Source organism: Anopheles darlingi, chromosome 3, assembly GCF_943734745.1.
Source record: "Anopheles darlingi chromosome 3, idAnoDarlMG_H_01, whole genome shotgun sequence".
Lineage (NCBI taxonomy): Eukaryota > Metazoa > Arthropoda > Insecta > Diptera > Culicidae > Anopheles > Anopheles darlingi.
In genome coordinates, this window is record NC_064875.1 from 46,209,542 (window position 1) to 46,229,675 (window position 20,134).

Genomic DNA, 20,134 nt, shown 5'->3' on the forward strand with positions numbered 1-20,134 from the left:
CTACTACTGCTACTACGAGTACTACTCATGTCGCCACCACCAACGTTTTACTACTATTACTACTATTATGACGACGGCTATTACAATTAGTACCGATTAGCTAGAGCGTGTGTCAACAGCACGCCAAGCACTCGTCGGGATACTCTCGTCCCCTCGTGCCCTCGACTATGGTTTAGACACCGTTTCTTTTCGCACGTATCGTACGCATCGCGCCGTCACAAAACCACATAACCACCAGCCCAAATCAATTGTAAACACAAAATGTTGTTTCCCCCCTACGCCCAAGGGTTGGTTGGTCCATGAGGGCCTCGAACACACCGCTTGGCGTGCGGCACTCGAAAGAACCGCCATTTACCATTGTTACCTATCACCTGTACTGTCAACCATTGTTTTGGCATATACGTTTCCACATGGCCTACGACACACACATTACGATACAAACACACACACATACGATATGACGCGGTACCCACCATGAATCACAATGCGCGATTCCCCGGGGGGACATTTGGGCGTTGGACGTTTGTTGGACGAGTGCACAGCCTCCACTACTTCAATTACTGTTAATGCGCGCGGTTAGTAGTAAAGCAAAGTAAAGCGTCAAGCGACAAAGACAAAATTAGCAAAAACCAAAACATAAGTGAAAGCAAAGCAAAAAAAAAGAAAGATGAAAAAAGGTTGTTAAACAGTTAAACTGCCTCCTCCATGCTCCATTCTCCATCTGTCACGCACTCCCGGGCCAGCTGACGACGAACGGGGGAGCTCGCATCAGTCGCCGAGTGTTCGAACTCTGATGTCTCATCTATCTGTCCTCCCAAACAGAGAGAGAGAGAGAGAGAGGCGAGAGCTGGTGGATGGAGGATGAGCCCACCATGTCATGTCAATCACGTTTTATCGAAATCGTACTTTCACCGTCGAGAGGGTGGCGAGGTAGTAGGGGGAGGGGGAACAGGTGTATCGATTTTAATGTGTCCTCCTCCCTGTGCGCTAGCGAGCTTTTTAGGATTAGCGCCGCCAATCCTTGGTGTGGCGACGGACGAGCTGCGCACAAAACCCAGCAAACCGCAGTTGGTTCAGGCCTGTCAAGAGTGAGACCACCGGCTTCACCCCGGTCGGACCGGGAACCGGGGAACCGGGGACACTGAGACTTTGACTCGTTTGCCGTTGAAAGGAGCGGGCTATAACTTTGCACGAGGGGGGGTATCGCCACTAGGCGTTACGTTTTAGTCCAACGATCCCCCTGGAATAAGTCACTCTTCCCCTTATAATCTTGTGAAGATCTTGTGAAGATCCGTGTATCGTATCTGCCGTACTATATATATATAAGCGGGCATCTTTTAAGAACACAAAAAAAAACACATACTTTCAAATCCAGTTCAAATTCAGAAACGAATATAACCAAACAACAAAGCTGAAGAACAAGCCGTTCAGGGCAGGAGGGGCAAGAGGGCTGCTTTCTTGTAGAGTAGAACCGGAATGGTGTGTATGGATGGATTTTGCTGCTGGCCACGCGGGCCACAAACTATATTCCGCTTCAGAACTATCAGACCAGCCAGGGCTCTGCTCCGCACGTACTCCCCACTAGAACACATAAACACACACACACACACACTCACACATACACAGACACAGATACAGTCAGGCATATAAATTGGACCGATTGGAAGGTCAGAGCAGAAGGTCGGGGAGCACTTAAAGTATGAGCATCGACGGGATTGCGGCACACGACACTTTCAAACAATCTGGATGGATGAACCGCGTAACGGTCGAAATTGTATCTAATTGGCTATTTATACCTGTAAGGAGCATATATTTCCGTAGTAGTGGGGCAACGTTTAGGATCTTAAATAATCGGTCAATACTTGACGCTCTGTTCGAACACTTCACACCACACCAGGAGAGGGAGAGAGAGAGAGAAGGAGAAGGAAAAGGAGAGAGAAAGAAACGAGGAGAGCATAACGATGGCTCCCCAGCGGCCGAGTACTAATATCCTTTATTGAGAAGGATTTCGTTTTTTAATAGCTAACCACACCGACACCGGCTTTTGGTTATCGATTTTGCGATCTACCATCGTGTAATAAAACATTCAAAATTTGCTACCCAAAATCTGTTGCGTTCACTGGTCCTTGTTACTTAACCTTTTTGCTCGTCAGCTGCAAGAAACGGAGGAACAAGAGGATGGTTCCAACCGTTATTATTCACACCCACACACGTAATTACATATAGTGACAGTGGTAAGGCAGGGGAAGCACAGAAATAGTTGTGCTTACGAATGAGGCTGCACACGAAGGACGGTGTAGTTAATTGGTGAATGATTGTGTTAACGATGAATTAATAGATGAATAAGTTACAGGAATGTGGGAGCGAAAAAGCGAATTAAACACTAAAACACAACACATACAAACACACACACACACACACACACACGGACACAGTCACACTTTGTAGAAGCTTCCGTATATATATATATTCAATTACAAAAAGAAGAACAAACAAAAATGGCGATATAAACTTTAAAAAAGAAGGTTCGTAGAATGCTGGCGCAAAACAAAAAAAAAACAAAGCAAATGAAAGATACCGCATAAAGACAGCTACTACAAGCAAAGGAAAGCGAATTCGAGCGTGTAAGCAACACTTAATCGGAACAAAAAAAAAATAGAATAGACAAATGGCTGTTCCATCGATCGATGACTCAACTGGAGGGGAGTGAAGAAGAAGATAATGATGATGATGGGTCGTTAAAGGGTGTAGAAAAGGTGGCGAAGAAATCCAGGTTTTTTAATTTATAATAAACCATTTCAAAATAAAAATTGAAATAAAAGTCGATCTGCTGGCGTGTTGTTTGGTTTTATCTTGGCTTTGGATGTCCAGCTCGCAAATTACTTTTTTAAAAAAAATCCTTTTTTTATCGAAAGACATAACGAAACTACAAACGCTTTGAAGAACAGTACTTTCAGTTTTGTCAAAGGATTATTTAACAAGATACAACTATTCTATCTGTGGTGTTAATGAATGTTAGTCATTTTAACTAATTATGTTATCAATTTAAGATTGTCTAATCAATGCACATATCAATGCTCTCTTGAAGTATGTGATATGTGATTCTTGAAACACAGCCTACATTATGAGGCACTATATCAATTTCTGCTACGATAGAAACAGCACACTAGATAGGTTAACTTTGGAAACCAAAAAAAAATAACAAAAAATAAAATACGTCATTCAACCATTTTGAATGCGTCCATCGTCAACCGTCTGTAGAAAACCATGTTGCCTGTTGTGGAGTGGATGCATCCGTTCTCACCTTCCCTGACCCGACCTGCAGCCCTAAGGGTGCTAAACACCCACCCCTTTCTCTAACCCTTTTACGTTGACCTTCGCATAACCTACCTACCTACCTCGGTCCACACCCGGGGAGAGAGCGAGAGTCACAGCGATCATTCAAACAGCTTGTTGGATGTCATAAATTTAGCTGGAATTATCGCTTCGGAGGCACTAGTGGCCCGGGAAATGAGATGACAGGAGGGGTCCGGGTCTGGTGGGTGGAAAATTTCACGCACGAGCTAGCGTAGCGTAGCGGCGTTGTGACGGGATGATGTCAACCGTGCTACCGCTGGCCACGGCCACAGGATCCCTTTTCTACACGACCGGGGGGTCTGTCGGTCAGCCAAATGGCCGGCCGCGAATGACACATCCACCAACGATCAGGGCGACCCAAAAATAAAGTGTCCCGACGTGCTGGTTTACGATTACGCGTTTGGCTGCATTCTGTAACCGTTCTGTGTGTTGCGAGGCGATGCCGCCGCCGCGAGCTTCGCACTGGAACAACATTTCGCGGAATGGGAATTGGGAGGTATGTTGCGGTTTTTTTGGACTCCTGACGTTGTCTGATGCCCGTTGGCACGTATGCGTTAGTTCGAATCGCAATTACTTCGAGCAGATGCTAGGTGATAGCTGACATGCAGCTACATTGCTTTTCATTCTCTGTCTTCCATTGTTGCCCAAGTTTACGATCTGCTAATTGAGTTTGGCTCGAGTTTGGATTCTGGCACGTTTTGTCAGACGATGACAGGCCGACAAGGTGACAGGAACGGAGGAAGTTGCGGGAAGTATCGAGGAAGCAACCAGTTGGACCCTAGATAGAAGATTGCTACTCACCTCACCGACAGATGTTCATGTACCGTACAGCAGGGATCGCCGTACAGCTGTTGCAGCAACAGTAGTAGTTGGAGATACCTGCCTGATCATACACCTCTACACTCGCCACACGCTGATCTACAAGCTGACGTGTGACAAATTATCGCTCACTTCACAAAGAAGATCACCACCGATCGGCTTCGTGGGCGGCCTAGATCCTCTACCACCACCTCTCATCCTCTGGCTACTTCTGGCCCGATGGTAAATGTGTCGAACAAGCGTCAGCCAGTCTCGTACGGCACACGTCATGTCGTGTGTAGATCGAGCAAAAAAGAAAGGAAACTCAAAGTCCGTGTCTCAAAACCGAGGCGATCAAAAGTATCGTCTTTCCGCCAAAAACTCCCTCGATCCTTCCGATGCACCCACGTCGAAGACGACGACGGAGACGATGGCGATGGCGTGTGTAAAAATAGCGGTCCGCCTAGCGCCTGCCACGCCACTTATGATTTATGCGCGTCCCATTCTTCTCTTCTCTTACAACCGAAACGGATGGACGATAGCGAATGAATCGTGCGCCGTGCCCGTCGTGTTGGGGGGGAAAGCGATAAAATGGTAGATTATGCTCCCAGACGGACGCGTGGCTGCCTCCTATTTGGTGAGGGAGTCCTATTTGGATTTTCCCAAGAAAATGCCCACCGGTGTACGCGAATCTGAATTTCGATCGGTTTGCAGAAGTTTTAGTATGAAAAAAACAACAACTACTAGAACTTCTCATAACTGATGCTCAATTTCCATCGTAGCAACCATCGCGTCTTTTAACTCGCAGACTACTGTGACCACTAGGCACAAAGGGATACTACAGAAAACTGCTGTCTACTGACAATACCCATGGCACCCCCCCGGGGCGCGGACCTGATTTACGGCACTAAACATTCGGCAAACTCGGCGCGGGTTCAGCGCGTGTCCCACGTCACTGTGTGCGCAGCATGATCATCAACCTGTTTCCCGTGATGGTACTATCACGATGGCCGTGATCGTAGATTACATTGTTTTAATTGTGGCGCCCATCGTCGTGTGCTACGGTCTGTTGTTGTGGTGACCACTGTTTTGACATTCTGGAAGGCGACAACGATGGTGGCAACAGGTTGTGCGAGCATATCGTTCTCCTTCCTCAACCGTATACTGCTACTGCTGCTACTGGCGAGATCTATTCCGGTCAAGCGGCAGCAGCACGAGCATCAGCACCAGCTTCGCACACGCCCCTGGACTCGGCCCTGGTCCATCGACGCATGCTTCGCACAGTCATAGTGAATTGAATAACCGATAAATATTATGATTAACCGTAATGTATACAATGTAAATAAATGGTTCTAATGTTTGCTCCCCATCACCGTACGCTCTGGGTGTGTGTGTGTGCGTATGTATGTTTGTGCTTCTTTCCTTCGCTGCTGGTCCCGATGAATTCCGCCATCAACACTGCTGCTGCTGCTGCTGCTGCTGCCGCTACTACTCCATGGTGTTCCCGGTGTAATGGAACGCGTTGCGATCTTATAGCCGTTTGCTAACCTACCGCCAACGGTCGGCAGAAATATCCGCGTGTGATTCGCGTGCATTTCATCGACCGTTCGACCGAGAACAATACGTCTCGGCCTACGCCCAAGACACTACTAATGGTGGTGGCCGCCAGCTTGTAGTTTGGCGTAGACTTCTGGCTTACCTTACCTTCGGCACCGGTGCGCGTCGGATTAACGGTCGGCCAGTAAGGCCAGGCCACACTGGCATTACTTCATCGCAAACACGATGGTGTCATTGGAGCAAGACATTTTGGCCACCTGTTATCGATAAAATATCCAGAACAACGGAGGCGTCCCAATTCAACGGCGTGCGCCAGAAGAAAGAACTAACGGCAATAGACCCTCACTTCGCGATGGCTCCCAAGGGAGCAACACCAGTGAGTGTTCAAAGCGTTTCGACAATGTGAATGTTTTCTCGGGGAATAAAAACCGAATCAAAGGTGTCGGCGAGTCGGTGTCAGGTTGCTTATTTTGATTTCACCGTACGATTGGCACGGTTTGAGGGTAACACATTAGCAACTGTGGCATGCACAGATGTTGATTTCATTCTCCCCCGGTGTAGTCAAATCTTTCTTTTTTTTTTGCCTTGCACCGGATTCGGCAGTAACCGTACTGAAATCCGATAATCTCATTAGGCCTGGAGGTGGCGCCATTTCGCGGTGCAATTAATGCACACCACAAGGTGGTAGCACACTGAACGCTACACACACACACACATTCTCCACACGTATTCCGTTACAACCATCGTTTTGTCATCGGTTTCGGTGCGCTATAATTAGTCGCCAGTCGCGCTTTCACCGAAACCCACGCACCGGCGTTGGCCACGCGGGTAGATCTCATGGAACCGCGTACCATCGACGCAAGAACATGTTCTTCTATTCCACCGAATGCATCCCAAAGCATCCCCGCAAACAAACTATCCTAAGCGCCGCCAGTCCGGTGAACGTAACGAAACGAAAACCACCTCTGGGTAATTAAGTCAATCAACTGCGACACACTCGCACTCCGGCACGCGGTTCCATCGCGCTTTATCCTCGCGGTCATGACAGGTCTAGCTGGCTAGCTGGCTGGCTGACCGGCCGGCTTGCAACCTTGAATGATGTACAAATTAACCTGCGCGCAAGAAGACGGCAGTAGGATGAACGACGACGTCTGTTCGCCGGTTGCTCGCATTAAAAAGATGCACTTTTTCATCGCGATTTTGTTTTTGTATTACGGCCAAGCAACAACTGTCATCTGTCAATCTAGCAGGCAACACGTTCTGTAACCCTTCGGGGGGGGGGGACGAGTACACAACATGATCTTCAAATGAACTATGAAATGGCTAACTATAATTTGCGTCTGTTCCACCATAATTCTAATTTCGCTTATCGAGTTTGACTGCCTGGTGGCCAGTCAGGTTAGAGGGCACTAGTATCCTGCCGTGGCAGGGCGACTGCAAGGTTCTTGCCCCTTTTGAAGCATGCATTAATCAAACAATTTAATCCATGTCCATCATAATTCACGACGAATGACGACGATGAAGAAGGAGAAAAAGAACCAATAGAACCCATCGCTAGCATCCCTTGAAGTGTGACGTACGGGGGCGTATATCTCATCCCACGGTACCGTACACCGTGGCTGGGGGAAAAGCCAATCATTATCGTACATCATCCCGCGGTGACACAGTTCCATTTGTGGGGCGTGCGACGTAGCAGCGACAACAAGAAGTACGCCCGTGATCGTGTGTTGCGGTTCTTCGCGGTGGGGAAAACAATGTCCCTATTTATATAGATTCACGGATAAGCGCGCACTGTGTGTCTGCATTAAAACATTCCTGTTGTTTTTCTCTTCAAAAATGCGTTTTATCTGCGTGTTTTTCTGCTGCCGGTCTAGTGACCCTCTAGTGGCTGCAACAGCTCAACGAACCTTATTCTTATCTCGAATCTTCATTCGATCAAATGCGCTGCAAACAGTCGATTTTCGTCTTGTTTTCCCCTGGTCAGTGCTGTCGGGAGGGGGTCATTGCAAACAAGGTCATCAATTAAGACTGTTTAAAAGGGGGCTCGTCTCGGGATTGCCTCGACGCATTTGCATTTGCGTCGTGTTGTCGAGCTGGCGACAAATAGTGGAAGCAAAAAGTCGAAACTTATCAACAACAAGCCGAAGAAGAAGGGTGTAACGGGAGGGTTCAGGCGCCAAACTTGTTGATCAACATCAACCCTGTCAATCTCCATCACGCGGCGAGGGCAATAATGTGTCATGCTTAAAAGATTCTGACGCGAACCATCACTACGCACACCGTAAGTATTGTTCGAGAATTTTCAAAATTGCGTTTCAGCAGCAGCAACAGTGCATTCCCATTGCGATCTTTCGTATTCTCCCGGCAAACAACTGCATTGCCTGTGGGACTCGCTCGTGCATTTCATAATGCATCTGGCGTAGGAGCGCCCTTTTAATGCTGGCTGCTACAGCTTCTACCACAACCGTAAGCGCGTTTATGGAGTTTTTACGAGTTACGATGACTGGCTGGCTCAGTCTTGCAACTGAATGTAAAATACTCAGAAATTCGGCGCGAGCGCGCACGCACGGGGGCGGGAATAGTTGTTTAGTTTGGTGGTTTTGAAGGGTCGTTCCTGTTCCTGTGCACCGTGCCGTTGGTTTAATAATAAACGCTTTGAGATCCTCGAAACCAATTCACCCTTGGCGTTGCCGCATGGTTATTTGGTTCAAAATTAATGTTCGTACGTTGCTGTTGAAAACAACAGCAACAACAACCATCAACCCCAGAGGCAACAAAACCCGAACCACCGTTTGTTTTTGTTGTTAAAAATGTTCAACGATGAACGTGAACAAAACGTTCGTTTTGATTAGTTAGACAAACAAATTGAATTGGCATGATGGTGTGGTCCAGGAATCGCGCTTTTGGGGAAGGGAGGGGGGAGGGGGTGCTGCAGCGAAACATGGCCAAAAAATGACAAAACATAAAGCAAATAAGCTAGCTAGGCAACCGTGCAAATCTCAGTCGGAGAAGTGTACGGCAAGTGATCCACTTGGTGTGCAGTGGCGGATTTCCGTTTTGTGGCAACTCCACGGACGAAGCAACAAAGAAAGCAATGAAAAGAAAAGGAGCACACCAGACAGTGCGACACACACACACGCGCGTGGGTACGGCTAGGATACGAAGATCATTAATCTTCGCAGTCAGCCGCCCCGGTCATCATCCGCGCTAACGCGTGTTTACAATGGTGCATGCTTCTTGCGCTTCTTTCTTTCCTTCGCAAGGAGCAGCAACCAGCAGACAGCAAGCAGCAGGCAGCAGGGTTGGGTGGAAAATCAAAGAAAAAAGATCGATCATCACCTCGCCCCCTTTCCCGGTTCCGACAACGACAACCACGGATCGAGATCGGGATCACGTTGCAGGTGTTGGACGACGCGATCGCGATGGTGCAGCAGCGTCACCGTCGTGACCCCGGCTTTCCATAAACGCATCGCATGACCGTCGTCGTCGTCGTCGTCGTCGACGACGTCGCCGAGACCGGACCTTGGACGCCTGGCAAACAGCTACAACAGACGAACAGACGGACGGACTTCGCACACACGCATACAATGTTACACCGAACGGATCGGTTGCCGAAGTTGAGCGTCACACACGCCACACGAGTCGCGACGATGGCGGCGGCCTCCAGCATCCCGCCGTCCCGTCGAAGGAGAAATCGAATCGAGGAACTGTTTGTCCCAATTTCCCGGCTGCGTGCGACTTTTCCACGACTGTCTCGAGCACGGCGATGCTGCTGTTTGCGATCGGCGAGAGGCGATTGTAGCTGCTCGCGGTTTTAATACGCGTTCTCGTGTGAGTGCGAGCGAGCGAGAAAGAGAGCGAGCGAGAGAGAGAGAATGAGAGAGAGAGAGACCCGAATGGGTGTAGGGTTGGTCGCGGGTTTTAATAAAAAGCAGCCGCTTACCGAGCGGCCACCGAATAGTTCGTTGGGAAATCGTTTCACCCTCGGTAACGGAAGTGATACCCGGTGCCAGTCGTCGGTCAGCGGAGTGCGAACCTGAACCAAAAGCGAGAGAGAGAGAACACAGACACACACACACACGAACGTACGTGACGTTCCATAAAACTCGGTGAAAGCGAAAGTAGATCTGGAATCGTAGGATTGTGCCAAGAGGATCAGTCGGCAGTGTACCATCGCGTTGAACGGAGGAGATCGCTCGAGTTCTCTGTCACCGGAGAACGGTTCTTCACCGTAGCACCGTAGCAGTAGGCCTGTGCCTGAGATCCGAGATCAGCTCATCCGTAGTGAACCAGAGCTTAACAGCACAACCACACAGTAACCATGGTTAGTAGCAAAGTGCTGCATCTTTCGGTGCCTTCTTCTGCTTCGGTCTTTTGCGCCTTTTTGCGTTTATTGTGCCGGTGATCGATTGCGTACAAGTGTGTCACCAACTGGTGTGGTCTCGCTGTGTTTTTTACTAGAAATAGTGCCTTGGTATAGATTGCAAAATGTATTTGAGAACCACATTACTTTCAATCGTTTGGCGAAATGAAATCCATCGAAACCATTTGGCCGGGAAAATGAAAAAAAAAATTTCTTCAAAAAATACATTCCAAGAGACTTCGATTGATACTCTGCAAACATAGACATAGACATAGATTCACGCACGCATTGTTTGGCGCCCCTCAGAGTGAGTTTGGAGTGAGCTAATTGTGTCAAGCAAAAAAAGAAACAACCAAAAACTATCACTAACCATGCGCCTCCATCGATCGGATACCGGCCCTCGATGCCCCTTCTGTTTCTGTCCCGATCTCGATCCAGATGCTCACTGATCTCACGGTGCAGCTGCGTAGCACCATTGGCAAACATAAAACGGAAACCACGTTCCGTGGAAAATTCAGGTCAAACTTGTACACGGGTTCGGGTTCTTCGCTCCGGCGATGGAGACGCCCGGCCTCGCGTTGACGTTCGTCGCGTTGTCATGTGACTGCCGGTGTGTGTGTGTACATGTTCGTGTGCGTGTTCGCGTGCGTGTGTGCCCCCTACAAAAGTAGCTCCAAATTTATGATCCGACAGCGAATGCGATGTCAGCGAAATGTTGTCCATGTCCACTACCCTCTCCCCCTTTTCCTCCCCTCGCTTCCTTCCCTCGCAACCTTTTCCCTCTTGCACCACAATTTGGAAAAGCGATCGCGATCTCGCGGCCTTCGGCGTTACTTCGGTTACTGTTACCTTCACCAACGCTTTTTTTTCTTCTTGTTCTTCTTTCTCGTCGTTCCAGGATGATCTCACCCCCGAGCAGATTGCAAGTGAGTATTGTAGCACACGACCCCAAACCGCCACCGCTACCCCCCTTCTCAAGGGACCCCCCCACAACAACAACACGATCTTCCATCGAAAGACGAGGATGGGAGTGTCAAGCGAGACCAGCTGCGTACGATTGTGGCCACTTCTCGCCTTCTTCTCCTTCTCCTCCACCATCGCCCCCCCGGGTGCGCTAGTTGGAGGGACAAGAGCAAGATTAATACATTTCGAAATGCGGTGGAAGAAAGGTTGACCATCAAACCGGCGTTTATGACGTCCGTTGGTTCGCCGGTTCTTCACTTCCATTTGCTTGTGCTCGAGACCACCTTACCCCTCGCCCCTTCTGCTTCCATCCCTCGTATGGAACCATCTGCGCCCAGTCCGTGTGCAACAAGGGGCACAGCAGAGATGACGGAATGAGCGCGGGAGGAGTGTGGAAAAGTGTAACCAACCCACGCACTCGACACGCGACGCGCGAACCCGCGTATGATGTCCGTCGGTTGCGATGGCGATGTTCTGTGCGTTCTTCTTACCGTTTTCCCTCCTCTTCCTCCAAAACCAATCCCCTCGGACATGACTAATTGCCTGTCTCCGGTTGCCGGGTCCGCAAACACAGAAAATCCGCAACAACACACAACAGGCAACAAGGGAAACTGTGAAATGTCACACGACGCACACACACACTCCCAAGGGATCAACAGCAACAGAGCAACCACCAATTATTGCAAACATCGGGGATGTCGGTCGCCCCTTGGGTGCGATGATCTCCCGCTGGCCCACAGGTGTGTCGGTGTGTGTGTGGCTGGGATTGTTACCGACAATTAGACAAGCACTAACGATGGTTGGCGGGCGGTGCGCCCATCAACAAGTTGTCGACACTAACCGGTACCGGTCAGCGGTTGCGGTTAAAACTGGAAACAACCTTTCTTCGAATTTTGTTTCCTTTTTTTTGTTTTTGCCTTTGCTCCTTGTTTTGGCGTTTGACGATCGCTATGACGTAGGCGCCGTTACTCAGCGCAACGGCGCACTCTACGGAGTAGGCACGCGCACGCTCGTTCGCTCGCTTTGACAGCCTTCACTCAACGCTCGGCAACGATCAGAGCAATCATCATCATCATCAGCATCGTTGTGTGGAGTCATGTGGCGTAGCCTGCTGTGCGCTGCAGTGTAATACGAGCTGGAAGGAGCTGCTGCTTCCTGTTTCCGATTTTCACTACGCTTAGGGCGAAGGAGTTTTTTTTTTTAATTTCCAAATTTTATTCCCACCCACCCACCCTTTTTACTAGTTCCTCCGCACCTTACGTCATCCTCAGCACCCACGGTACCCTTTTAACAAGGGCTGCCTTGTTTACGGGTGCCGTGCTCCGTCTGTTTACGTTTCTCGATGCATGACGACGAGGAGGAGGCAATCATCCTGCTGCTGCTGCTTCGGCGGCCGCGACCAGATATGCTTTCCACACAAACACGCGCGCCCCACAAACCAATTCGATCGCGATCGAGTAGTGCGTACGCGTGCGTTTTTTTTTTCTTTGCTGTTATGAGTAAATGTTGAAATCTGAAACCGCGAGACCTGCGAATGCGATGTCGATCCTCGGAGAAGGGTATTTCGGAACCGCGCATCATCATGCTGGTGGGGTCCGATGGTCAGATGGTCGGTTTATGTTACGTTCGGAGGGGAGCGGGGAAGCGAGGTGGCCGAGAAGACACAACATTTTCGATGTTTTGTGTGTGTGTATGCTCCCTGCTTTTCCTCCACATAGTGGTGTTGTTGTAACAAATCCAAAAATAAGTGATGGCCAATGCTTGGTCGTCGGTATGCTGACTGAACAACGGGCTGGAAAAGGAGAATGGTGCGTCTCTGTCTTCCCTTCTTTCGGGTTTTATTTACTTTTACATTAAGCCCTTGAAAGCAGATTCGAGTATCTAAACGTGAAACGTGCTGCTATAGGGGATTGGGAAAACATTCCCGGGATGGTCCCCGCGAGCAAGTTTCAAACATTGTTGGCAATCCAGTGCGGCACACCGGATGTGCTCATCGTGATCATGCTTATGCGAGTGGGAAAATTACGTATGTTTCCTATGCATGCCAGGATGGCTGTTGGCCATTTGCCAAATGGAGACGACGTGGACGATCACACATGATCTTAGGAATAAAAAAAACTAGAGGATTGGCCGCAAGGGAAACATTTGATCAATTTTCACCAATTTTCCACCAGCGATCATTCGCTTGGCGTACGAGAGGGGATGAGAAGGATGGGATGTTATGATGGTTCCGCTCGATTAACGTTGCTAATTGGGCGGAATCCATTATTGGCACAGTGGAAGGCACACACACACACACACACACACACGCACACATCATAAGCAATCATCATTAGAGAGGGGGAGAGAGAGAGTGAAAGGGAAGACATCTCACCACACGGATTAACGTGTATTTCCCTTTTCCCACCACCACCACCACCGTGCAGTCCTGCAGAAGGCGTTCAACAGCTTCGATCGCGAGAAGACGGGCAGCATCTCGTCCGACATGGTGGCCGAGATTCTGCGGCTGATGGGTCAACCCTTCAACAGCAAGATCCTCGAGGAGATGATCGAGGAGGTCGACGAGGACAGTAAGTATCGTCCGCTCCGCTCCGCTCATCGTCCGCCGTGCTTGTTGCGTGAATTAACGAAATCTTGCTTCTCCCCCTCCCCTCCGATGAACGTCCGGTCAGAGTCCGGTCAGATTGAGTTCGCCGAGTTCGTCACCCTCGCCGCCAAGTTCATCGTGGAGGAGGACGAGGAGGCGCTGCAGAAGGAGCTGCGCGAAGCGTTCCGCCTGTACGACAAGGAGGGCAACGGGTTCATTCCGACCACCTGCCTGCGGGAGATTCTGCGCGAGCTCGACGACCAGCTGACGGACACCGATCTCGACATGATGATCGAGGAGATCGACTCCGATGGTTCCGGCACGGTGGACTTTGATGGTGAGTTTTTCACACACACACACAAACGCATGCAAATGATGCTGTTCTGGTAGTAACCGATCCGGGGGTCAATGAACCGATGAGGATCCATTTTCCGTTCACTTGTTCGACTTGCGAGTCTTGCTGCGTTGCGTCGACTGCTTTCTAATTGGAACAAAAAATAAACAAATGGCGGCGCATTAGCAGACGTCCTCAAATCCATTAACAACCCACTGTCTCTCTCCCTCTCTCTCGGCTGCTGCTGTTTGCCTCGGCACTTAGCTAGGTCCGAGGACCGAGCATCTTCAGAAATACCTTCCAAACAGTTTTATTGTGTCCCATCGTAAAATGGCCCCCCGGTACTTAAACCCCAGGGAGATGTTCTCGCTGCTGCCGCTACTGCTTAACGTTTCGCTGACGTTCGCAAAACATTTACGCTGGCCAAGGGGCGCATAAATCAGACGCAGAATTACGATCATAATACCCTCGTGGCGATCGTACCATCATAAATCATGCGTACCGGCACGGATGCACTGACCAGCGGCCGGCCTGGCCCCGTGGCGACGTTCGACGCTGTTGCAAATGCAATGCTAAACACGTCCACAAGAAGCGTCCAAAGTCTTGGTGGACATTTTCCAGGATTTTGGGCAAAAAATCTAAATTTAATCTGAATCAGAGTAGCCATCGTCCACCGCTCACGATGAGCTTCCAGCTACGATGCGGCACACTGCGGTTGCGAGCACGTCACCCGCCCGTGGATCGGTTGCATTGGCGCATCAACAAACCCCTTGAAATGCTGTCCCGCCCCCCAAACCCCCTGCACGCGAACGATGCACACAAGGTAGCAGCAAAAGTAAACAGAGCCGCATTATGGCGCCCGCTAGCCGCTAGTTTTTTTTTGTTTTCGGCCGAAAAGTCGGTCGCGATCGGTCGGTGTCTGGCTCGGAGAACATAATCCAACCGCCTCCGCCACTATGGAGGGGGATGCACAACGTTGACTGCGTTCGCGCGGTCGAAAGGCAAAAGCCGCACCTGTTGATATCATTTCTCAATCCCCTGCCGCGAACGGGAGCTTAGCTGACTGTGACTCCCGTGTTTGTGTTTTCCCGCTTCGTCTTCGTACCCCGTGGCGCGTACCTAGTGATCGCGCCATGCTGTGTCACGGTGCTCGCCAGTCAGCGCCATTAAAAGCTAATTAAATTTCGCTTCGCCATTCGCACATACACACGCTTATCCCCGACAGACGACCTGTTACAATTTACGTCTTTTTTTATCTCGTGTTTCTTTTTCGCATTTTGTTGCAGAATTTATGGAGATGATGACCGGTTAAGTGATTCACAGTTTGTCACCGTCATTGGCAGTGCCGGTGCGAGGCTGCAGCGGATCATCATCATCATCATCATCAGCAGCAAGTTGTCGCAGATCGTCGCTGCAGCAGCAATCTACCCTTCAGCATGACCCCTCTTCTCCGTTTCATTATTTATTGAACTTCATCGATCGATCGCTCCCAAACCATCCTGTAGCTGTACTGTTTTGCCCATTTGTGCAATGTGTTATGGTACTTTTTGTATAAAAAAAAATGAATTTGTTGGTGAGGCGAGACGTCATATTCGACTTCTGAAAACCTCCACAATTTGTTCTTCGGTTTCTTGTTGTTGTTGTTGTTGGAGGGAATCGTGGGTCGTACCAGCAATATCCGTCACGTCACCGTGCAACAAGTCTAAAGATTGAAACGCTTTTTCAATGTGAATTTTCAGTATTTTTCGACGATACATTTCAAGGGCCACTACTCGGCCCTCAGAAAAGAACCTTTTCTCGCCCTCATCGTACTAGAAATCGTGTCGGCTCATGTTACTGTCCATCTTTTTTGTACTGTATTATTAATTTTTTTAATAAAGTAAATCTAAACACTTCACTGAGTCGCTTAGTATTTGTTTCTAGGTTCATGAGATGGATTTATTGCAGGTAGATCACACCACAGTATTCCGGCAGCTCACCCGGCATTCCCGGTGTTTGCACCACTAGCCCAGTTCGGATCGGGATGATGGTCGGTACCGTAAGGGTGTATTAGATCGAACTCACCGAGGAAGGAAAAAGCCAAAAACACCAGATACGTTACAATCATCGCTAGGCCGATGCTACGGCGGGCCTGAAAGTTGGTGAGCAGTAAACCGAGCCAGGTTGTGGCGAGAATTTGCAGCAGATAGGCTTCACAGTTCTCTCCCATCACACCTTTGCGGACCTGCGTGAGAAAGCAAACATTAGAAATTTCAGGCGATATCAAATCAATAACACGTTTACCTGAGCTATCCAGTTGGGATCCTTGAGCGCTTTCGCTATCAGAGTCAAACTCAGTCCAAGGCAAAGGTCTATGCAGGGGTTCAAGAATGAAAAGGAACTCCGTTAGCATACTCCAATGTATGATGTACCAGCAATCCGATGCGACTTACTCAACAAAGGCCCACCGAAACAGGCGGCAAATGCCATTTTCGCGTAACCTTGTCGCGCCAGCGCTATATTCGAAAACAGATCACCGACACTGTTGCCCCAGGCGAGCAGCGACAGCCCCAGGATCGACTTGGAGAGCTTCATCACAATGCCCAGCGTTTCCAGTACGCTTACCACCTCCTGTGCTACGAGATAGATGATCTGGATACAACCCAAGAAGCTCAGTACGGTGAACAGCTTGTGGTAGGGTGGGCAGCGATCTGTTCGTGAGGTCACGAACACGATTACCATTAACGACATTCCCAAAGTAGCAGTCCAACCAGCGACCGAGATTCTGGCGAACATTATGGAAGCAACTGCGAAGAAGAGAGGAAATATGTAGTAACTATTGAAGGATACTGCTTTAGGCTATCAAATTATGATCTTACATCCATTCACCCAAACCATCATCAGCGGTAGCGACATGCAGTGGATAATGTTCAGCAACTTGCACCATCCATCGCGTTCCGCCGTCGAATCGACGATCGGGATGAGAAGTAACAGCACCAGTAGGAAGGGAGCCTTTATAATGCTAAACATTCGCATAAACCATCCAGCCTCGGCCCATTCGTTCGCATCGATCGGATTCACGTGGCTCAAGAAGTCAGTCCACAGTCCGCTGTTCGGTATTCGAACACCTTGCAACGCAAAATCCGCTGGATTCGCTGGCACCGGCGCAGGTTGATTAGATAATCCGGTCACATGCAGGACTCTCCTGAATGAAGCGTCCTGCTCTGGAATGCCTCCTTGTAGTGAGACTACCATGATGGCCGAATGAGATAATTAGAACAAATGCTTCCGGATGAGTTACGATTTCTGACCTACTTACTTCTTGATCGCATGCCCTCGACCTCACGCCTCGCTCGAATAAACTCCCAAATAACCAACACTAGGAAAACAACGTAGATTCCGATCAGTACTCCACTTTCGACTAGACTGAACCGTTCGTCTGCCGCCGTGAAGGTGATCCAAAGCAGGGCTCCAATGAAAAAGGCCAAATCTCTCGAGATACCCCAAGGAGGCAAGCTGAACGGTTGTATCAGTAGTACCGTACCACCGATCACACCGATCACGAAGGCAGCCGAGCCGAGTAGTTCGGCGAACATTAGCTCCGTATCGGCATCCGGGTTGGCGACGGCGGTGAATAGATCTGGAGATCCATTGCCGAACGCCAGTATCGTTATCCCGGCGAGCGATTCACTGATGTTGAGGGTTTTAGCCATCACTGCCAGAGTAGGACAGAAACTGCGCGAGGGGAATATTATTTATGTTGTATGCTTACTCATAGGCATAGCTACTTACAATTGGTCTGCCGTGGTACCGAGGATGATGAAGTAGTATATGCAGACACACATCAACAGTAGAAAGCCCAACGCAAACAAGTACTCGTGATCCGAGCCGATCGTGCAGTACAGGAGCTGGATGTAATTGAAGTAGAAACGGCTTTCAGAGCAAGCTGCGGCACTTTCGACAAACGGACATTGTTCTTCGACGTCCAGTTTATGCAGGTACGAGCATTCATCCTGGGTGAGAAAGGGTGATAAATAAGTGTTATGAGCTACAAAGCAAGCAAAGGAACCAAATGGCTTACCGGTCGTGGGAAATTAACATATGTTGCATGACGCTTAGCACGATTCAACAAGGTTCCGTTGAGGTTAGCCATCGTTCTGACGAAATCCACAGGAAGCCTACTGTGACATGTGTACGTCGTTCCTGATAGTAGAAAATTACGATTCAACCAAATCGCATGTAGTAGGCTACGAGAGCTTTTCAGTGTTGTCCGAAATGTACCCCGCGTTGGAATCCTTCCGGCTGGTTCGACTGCTCAACGATACAGCTCACTATGAGGCCCACCAGAACTTCATCGTGTCCCTGCGAGCTCAACCGTGCGCCAACGTACACTCGGTGCTACCCGAAGAACGGTGCATGTTCGTGTTGGAAACGGAAGAATGTCGCGAATCGATGCACTACCTCGATTACATGCGTTTCATGTACTGCTTTGTCGACAGCTCAAATGTGGCGCTATTCACGGTGGCCATCATCGGATTGGTAAGGTCTCGCAAATCATTCCATAAAAGCTAGTGATTTTTATTATATTTGTCGGTTTTAGCTGCTTGCTGTTGCGATGGTTATGATGTTTATCTTGCATTTGACTGTGGATCGATACGTTAACAGTATCTTGTATGTCGCGAAGTCATTGCATCTAAACGAGTACATAGCCGGTGTGACACTGCTTACGTACGGAAATGGTTTCCCACAAGTTCTATCGCATCTGAAGCATCATCATACGGCAGACACCGAGTTGATTTACAATCAGTACATGGGTACGGCAGTCTATCAGACAGCATTCATTGCCGCAATCGTGATCCTCGTAGGGAGAAGCTTCTACCTTTATCCCGAGGTGATGGTTCCGAACATCGTTGCCCTGATCGCGTTACCAATATTGGTCGAGGCGTTTATGTTTGTTGGAAGCGTAGGAATCATCCAAACTGCTACCGTGTTCTTGGCTTATGCTGCCTTTGTGGTTGCGCTGGTTGTGAGTTCCATAGCCGTCGATCGGCGTGGAGATCGGACGAGAAGTGAAATTCAGCTAAAGGACTCTGAAGGAAGGCTAGTGGATATTGCAGCCGTTGTCCGAAATGAGCTCGAACAGTCAACCATTTGGCATCAATGGGACATGTTCCGTGAGGCTTTTCGATGTGCACACTGGTATAGGAAGATTTATATCATCTGTACGGTACCAGTAAGGTTATCGGCAATGCTGCTTTTACCACAAGTGAACCATGAGCTGCCTCAGCATGGCTGGAACAAATGCCTATTTATCATTAACCTGAATCTTTATCCTCTTATAATCATTTATACTTCATTTGGTAAGTTGATTACTCAGAGGAGAACCGTACATTTCAAGACCTAATGTGTAATTCTGTTTTAGGCGATTGGTTAACATTCAAGGAAACCGGATATCTCTGCCTCTGTTGTGGTACTGTAACGCTCTTCCTGAGCCTTGTCTTTGCCATCACCACGAAGAACGATCGTAAACCAAACATCTTCAACTGTGTCGCGTTGTTTACCGTTTTCGGAACATCTTACCTTGCGATGCTTCTCACTTACGAAGTGGTAGCCATCCTGGAGACACTATGCATCATTGCACACATTTCTACGGCCTCATTCGCAATCACCATCCTGTCCTGGGGTCACTGTTTCATCGATCTAGTCACGTGTTTTGTTCTAGCTCAGCGTGGCTATCCGCGGTTAGCATTTGCCGGTTCTCTCGGAGGCCCTATATTCAGTAAGAGCGCGCTACCACGTACTGCAACCTACAAATAGTACTACAGTTTATTCACGATAGAATTTTTCTCTTTGCAGATGTTCTGATTGGTTTGGGTGTTGTGTTCATCGTTCAAATGGTACGAACCGGCTCGATGACGATTCTCGTCCGAGATGGCATGTCCGGACCCACGTGTGCGGTTTACTTGTTTGTGATCGTTGCTGGGATGCTACTATCGTTGCTGTTTACTCGGTTCCTGGCACGTGCCAACCTAGCCCTTTATTTATTGGCATCTTATGCTGTCTTTCTGCTGTACATAATTCTGAGTGAGTTCGAGGTGCTGCACGGTTACGGAACCGATCACAACGATGACGGTGAATACTTCCATGATCAGATACCGGATGGATGAAGTAAATCAAGACATGCGTTATCGTTCTT

The 20,134-nt window shown here is 49.0% G+C and overlaps 3 protein-coding genes across 3 annotated transcripts; 2 read left to right on the plus strand and 1 right to left on the minus strand.

Annotated features, from left to right (window-relative positions):
* Positions 1-9,662: 9,662 nt before the first annotated feature.
* LOC125954666 (troponin C) lies at positions 9,663-15,856 on the plus strand. The gene is made up of 5 exons (XM_049685145.1): positions 9,663-10,036; positions 10,974-11,001; positions 13,465-13,608; positions 13,711-13,962; positions 15,246-15,856. The coding sequence occupies exons 1-5, from the start codon at positions 10,034-10,036 to the stop codon at positions 15,269-15,271; spliced, it is 453 nt and encodes a 150-aa protein (XP_049541102.1). The 5' UTR covers positions 9,663-10,033; the 3' UTR covers positions 15,272-15,856.
* Positions 15,857-15,934: 78 nt separating this feature from the next.
* Positions 15,935-17,651, minus strand: LOC125955543 (putative sodium/calcium exchanger 7). The gene is made up of 5 exons (XM_049686676.1): positions 17,258-17,651; positions 16,818-17,186; positions 16,392-16,745; positions 16,243-16,310; positions 15,935-16,183 (listed from the first exon to the last, which is right to left on the minus strand). Exons 1-5 carry the CDS (start codon positions 17,649-17,651, stop codon positions 15,935-15,937), a joined length of 1,434 nt encoding a protein of 477 aa, XP_049542633.1.
* Positions 17,652-18,213: 562 nt separating this feature from the next.
* On the plus strand, positions 18,214-20,105 carry LOC125955544 (mitochondrial sodium/calcium exchanger protein-like). Its single transcript, XM_049686677.1, has 4 exons — positions 18,214-18,477; positions 18,539-18,752; positions 19,661-19,717; positions 19,795-20,105. Exons 1-4 carry the CDS (start codon positions 18,214-18,216, stop codon positions 20,103-20,105), a joined length of 846 nt encoding a protein of 281 aa, XP_049542634.1.
* The last annotated feature ends 29 nt before the right edge of the window (positions 20,106-20,134 follow it).